At 47.4% G+C, this 5,161-nt stretch overlaps 2 protein-coding genes across 9 annotated transcripts in view; one reads left to right on the top strand and one right to left on the bottom strand.

Annotated features, from left to right (window-relative positions):
* VPS35L (VPS35 endosomal protein sorting factor like) overlaps nucleotides 1-763 on the top strand; it is a 142,933-nt gene extending 142,170 nt beyond the window's left edge. For 2 of the 3 annotated variants that reach the window (XM_032242832.1, XM_032242834.1), the window contains one exon: nucleotides 72-763. In XM_032242832.1, coding sequence (XP_032098723.1) covers nucleotides 72-170 — 99 coding nt within the window. In that variant the 3' untranslated portion in view covers nucleotides 171-763. The remainder of the gene's footprint in view (nucleotides 1-71) is intronic. The other variant, XM_032242833.1, reaches the window with a different exon arrangement.
* KNOP1 (lysine rich nucleolar protein 1) overlaps nucleotides 1-5,161 on the bottom strand; it is a 69,473-nt gene that overhangs the window by 9,427 nt on the left and 54,885 nt on the right. For 2 of the 6 annotated variants that reach the window (XR_004258186.1, XR_004258185.1), the window contains exons 5-6: nucleotides 3,864-4,153; nucleotides 769-937 (exon numbers count right to left, since the gene is read on the bottom strand). Coding sequence is in view for 4 of the 6 variants with exons in the window: in XM_032242837.1 (XP_032098728.1) it covers nucleotides 829-937; nucleotides 3,864-4,153 (399 nt within the window). In the remaining 2 variants the exon portion in view is untranslated. Of the gene's footprint in view, nucleotides 1-516; nucleotides 938-3,282; nucleotides 4,154-5,161 lie in introns of those variants that run through there. The other 4 variants (XM_032242838.1, XM_032242839.1, XM_032242837.1 and 1 more) reach the window with 3 other exon arrangements.

Raw genomic sequence — 5,161 nt, forward strand, 5'->3', positions numbered from 1 at the left:
ATTCCCTGCTAAGAAGTCTAAGCTCACATAATGGCCAATTCAAAAGACCTGGATCTTTCTTTTCCTCGTAGGTGAAAACACTAGAATATATCAAGAAGCGAAGCAAACAACCAGACATGACTCACCTGACTGAGCTGGCGCTCAGACTCCCTCTACAAACAAGGACCTGACCCCCCGGGGCCGGTCCCAGGCTCAGGGACTCTGGCACCAAATACAGAAAGATCTCCTCTGCCGCCCCGAACTCTTACTGGAATCTAGGTTTCTCATTTTTCTTTTCTTTTTATATATGTACCAATTGGTTTACACTTTGGCCTCTACCCAGGTTATTCTGACAGTGAAGAAATGGGGGTGACAGAGCATTAAAATGCCATCTTCAGTGAGAAGCAGCATCTCTGTGTTTGCTTTGCACAAGTGGCCTTCCGTTTCTCAGCCCCAGAAAGGATCCAACGGGCCTTTAGCAAGAGAGAAACAAGAATGCAAGTGACATCTTTCCTTTCTGGAAGGTATTTGTTTTTTCATAGCTGAGGAAAAAGGACTTTGAAAAGCAGTGCCACTTTATACCTTCAAGTTAGAGAGTGCCCGAAGTCTGGAACTCAGGCTTTATGAAAGGCAGAAATAGCACTCCATTAACTTTTTCCTATCAAAAGCAGCTCTTGATTGGACTTAGAATCTGTGTTGGGACATCAAAGGAGAAAGTGAGGTCAAATTTGAGATTCTCTGTGGCTTCAGTATACTCTAACAGAATAAATGTCCTGAAGGAGCACTTACGTTCATGACTGTTCATTTAATTACTTCTGACTGTCTTCCTCCAGAAGAGAGAGAACGTGTCTAAATAGTAGCCTGGTTTGCTTTGCAGCCACAATTTGAAACAGCATGTGATTCTGCTTTTCTTCCAACGGTTTGGTGGAACCTGATTCTTCTATTACTGCTGGTAAGCCTGCACCAACATTTCATTTTCAAACAGTAAAAGCATTAATACTAATTGATTCATAATCTCAGGCCCACTGCCATTGTGAAAATGCATCCACATTGTGGCTTAAAAGTGCCCCAAACTATTGTGCTTCTAGAAGATACACATTGGAATTAGACATGATTACATTTCATCTTACCTCTGAGAAATACAAGACTACAGTTAAACATTTGGTTAACCTCAGATGGTAAAAGGGGCTAAAAGATTTTTTAAATAAATTTATAGGCTGGGCAAGGTGATTCACACCTGTAATCCCAGCACTTTGGGAGGCTGAGGCGGGCAGATCACCTGAGATCATGAGTTCGAGACCAGCCTGGCCAACATGGTGAAATCCTGTCTCTACTACAAATACAAAAACTAGCCAGGCGTGGTGTCACACATCTGTAATCCCACCTACTTGGCAGGCTGAGGCAGGAGAATCGCTTGAACCCAGGAGGCGGAGGTTGCAGTGAGCCGAGATCTCGCCACTGTATTCCAGCCTGGGCGACAAGAGCAAAACAACATCTCAAAAAAATTTATAAAAGGACAGCAGACACAAAAGAATGCCTCTTTCCCTCCCCTCTACTAAATAAACCGTACAGAAACTCAGAAAGCACTGTGCTGTTGCTCAAATACTCCCAAGTGGCCTTTATTTGACAAAATTATTTTCATTAAAATTATTTTATCTACTACTTACACTGTGTGATGCTATTTAAGTGAAAAAAACAGTTGGCAAATTCACATATTATGTTCTCCAAGTCATTTCTTCTCCTTTGAGGCTGACCGTGTTGGACGGCATTGGTTCCAGTGCCGTCCAGTGAACTGGTTCCAAGCCTAGGCCAATGAATTCTTACTGCTCTTACATTAACCTCAACTTGGACTTTCACATGAGGTTGGGTACCCATTATACCAAAGGCACTTCTGAATCTTGTGTGGCCCAGGCGGAGGCTAGAATTTTGTACGTCCATGTGTGTGCAGTTAAACCAGTCCATTACTGAATCAGCGGTCTCTGAAAATCCTGGTCTGCATGGGCTGAGGTCTAGCATTAGGAATGATGGAGCAATGACATGTAAGCCAGAATCATAGAAGAGCAAAATGATGGAAACTTCTACATGACACCTGTATTAGGTTTTCTATTGTTACTTTTAACAAATCACCACAATTTTAGCAGCTTAACACGTTATCAACTTCCTGTGACTTCGCCACACATTCATCTCTTCCTCCTGGCATTCAGTATCCACCTACAGAAGTTGGGATTCTCTTCCGTAAGATAAAAAAGAATCTCATCAGACACATCCCTGGGGTTGGGCACGGTGGCGCACGCCTGTGATCCCAGCATTTTAGGAGGCTGAGGCAGGACGATGAGTCCAGGAGTTTGGGACCAGCCTGGACAATATAGCAAGACACCGTCTGTACAAAAATTTAAAAACTAGCTGGTTGGTGTGCACGCCTGCAGGCCCAGCTACTTGGGAGGCTAAGGTGGGAGGACTGCTTAAGCTGGACAGGTAGCGGCTGCAATAAGCCATGATCATGCCACTACACTCCAGCCTGGCTGACAGAGTGAGAGCCTATCTGAACACACACACACACGTCCCTGGGAATCTGCCATCTGGTTCATTTGCAGGACTAACCACTCCTCCTAAAATGCCTTGTTCAGAATCCAGTCAAAGCACAAAAAGACAAAATCCTAGCTCAGCACTTAGGGTCACAGGGAAGCTCGTGGAAAAGGCAGGACTGCTTTAGATGCCCATTTCCCAGCAGCAGAGGAAGCTCAGCCACATGCGTTTGGTGACAACTCAGACACCTCCCTGCCTACAGCTGCTCTAAGGCCGGAAAGGAAAAGGAGCTTGCGATTCCCTGTTCCTCGTTCACTCCACTTTCTGTCAGACACGCAGACTTGTCATACTACTTTTGTTTCCAGGCCAGGCATGGTGATTCACCAGCACTTTGGGAGGCCAAGGCAGGCAGATCTGAGGTCAGGAGTTTGAGACCAGCCTGACCAACATGGAGAAACCCTGTCTCTACTAAAAATACAAAATTAGCCGGGCATGGTGGCGCATGCCTGTAATCCCAGCTACTTAGGAGGCTGAGGCAGGAGAACCGCTTGAACCCAGGAAGCAGAGGTTGCAGTGAGCCAAGATCTTGCCATTGCCCTCCAGCCTCTGCAACAAGAGCAAAGCTGTCTCAAAAAAAAAAAAAAAAAAAAAAAAAAATTGTTTCCTCAATCTAAAGACATTTCAATCACCAATAAGGATTCTGGTGAAATGCCTGAGAAGGGACATTCAGAGTGGCAAATAGTGAACTTGGGGCTTCGGGTACAACACCCTGCACTCAGTGGCTGGGTGACCTCAGGCAATTTTATTACTTTATCCCTGAACCTCAGTTGCCTCATCTATAAGATGGGGACAATAATAGCACCCATTTCATCATTATGAAGATTAAATGCATTAAGGAAGACATCAGTATGTCCCTAGCACCTGCTAAACACTCAACAAAGGTTATCTGTACACACCTGATATCTCAAACACGGACAGAAAGTTTAACACAGAAACCAGGAGGATAAAACCACTCACTTGTTCTCCTGGCTCCAGAAACATGAGCTGCCCTGCCCCAGTTCATCCAAGCCCATCAAGACAGGTGTCCTTGTCCTTAATCTCCACTGGTGTTCAATGTGAGCCAAGTGTCAGACAGCTTTCATCTGCAAAACTAAATAACCCATTTATGCCTAGTGTTCCATTACTGGAACGCTAAGCTTATGGGAGTTATTTCTATCCTACTGCTCAAGATCATCACCAAGATCTGATTTTTTACACACAAAAAATTTGTAACCTCCAGCATGAATGGGATAATCAAAGTGATTGTGGCAGTTTTGGGGGGACAAAACTCTAGAGGTTAATCTTCCAGCTTGACTGACCTGGAAGCGTTCCTGTCAATGAAAAAGATCTTGTTGGGGGCGGTGGAAAAGCCGAGGCCGGCTCCTCGGCTGTACTTCCAGCTCATGGCTCGGTCATAGTCTCGCTGCAGGTTCTGCTGCAGGCTGTCTGCTGCCTTCTTGCTGAGGGCCATGTTGGGCCTTGCAGTGGTGCTTGGGGGGCGGCTGAACGAGGAGGACAGGTTTTTGAAGCCACCCATAAGTTTGAGAAATTTCAGTTTCTGTTCCTCGTTCTCAAAACTAGCAGTATCCCACTGGCCAAACTGGGTTCCCTGTGAGGAGAGGAAAAAGGTGTCTATTTCCCTCGAGTCCAAAACCCTTTCCTTCCCTTGCCGCCAGCCTCACCAGAGAGGGCCCAGCAGATTAGATGGCTGCTGTGTACCAGGCACAAGGCACAGTGCTAATAAGCTCAACAGTGGATTATTCCATTAATCCTAATGAGAGCCCTGTGGGAAACACTGTTGTTATTCCCATTGCACAGAGGAGGAAATAGAGGTCTACAGCTTAGCTGGAGACAGAAACCTAACTAGTGACCCCTGGAATTCCAGCCCACGTCCAGCCAACAACACTACACACCTCTGCACACAGAGCTGCCTTTCTGCCTCCTCCTTCCCTAACTCATGGGACAGAGTACAGTGTGCCTCACTCCCCAACAGCGCACCCTGCCCCCACTCCCTACACAGCGCTCTCTCCCCACCTCCCACACACCACCCTCCCCTCACTCCCTACACAGCAACCTTCCCCCACCTGCCTACACAGCACTCTCCCCCCACCTCCATACACGGCACCCTCCCCCCACCTCCCTACACTGGCACCCTCCCCCCACCTCCCTACACAGCACTCTCCCCACCTCCCTACACAGCACCCTTCCCCCACCTGCCTACACAACACTCTCCACCAACTCCCTACACATTACCATTCCCCCACCTCCCTACACAGCATTCTCCCCCCACCTCCCTACACAGCATACCTCTAAACATGACAGTCCCTCCAGCTCCATACAAAACACTCTCCACATCTCCCTACAGAGCCCACTCTCCCCATTTTCCTACACAGTGCGCTCCCCGCACCTCCCTACAGAGCACTCCCTTCCCTTCTCTAAACAGCACACTACCCCCACAGCCCTGCACACCTTACCTCCCTACACAGAACAGCCTCAACTCCCTATACAGCATACTCCCCCCACCTCCCAACAGTGTACTCCCCCACCTCCCTACACAGCATACCACCCTACACAGCCCTCTCCCCACACATCCCTATACAGCATACCTCCCTACACA

This window comes from Sapajus apella, unplaced genomic scaffold (assembly GCF_009761245.1).
Source record: "Sapajus apella isolate SASKATOON/1434 unplaced genomic scaffold, GSC_monkey_1.0 scaffold51, whole genome shotgun sequence".
Classification (NCBI taxonomy): Eukaryota; Metazoa; Chordata; class Mammalia; order Primates; family Cebidae; genus Sapajus; species Sapajus apella.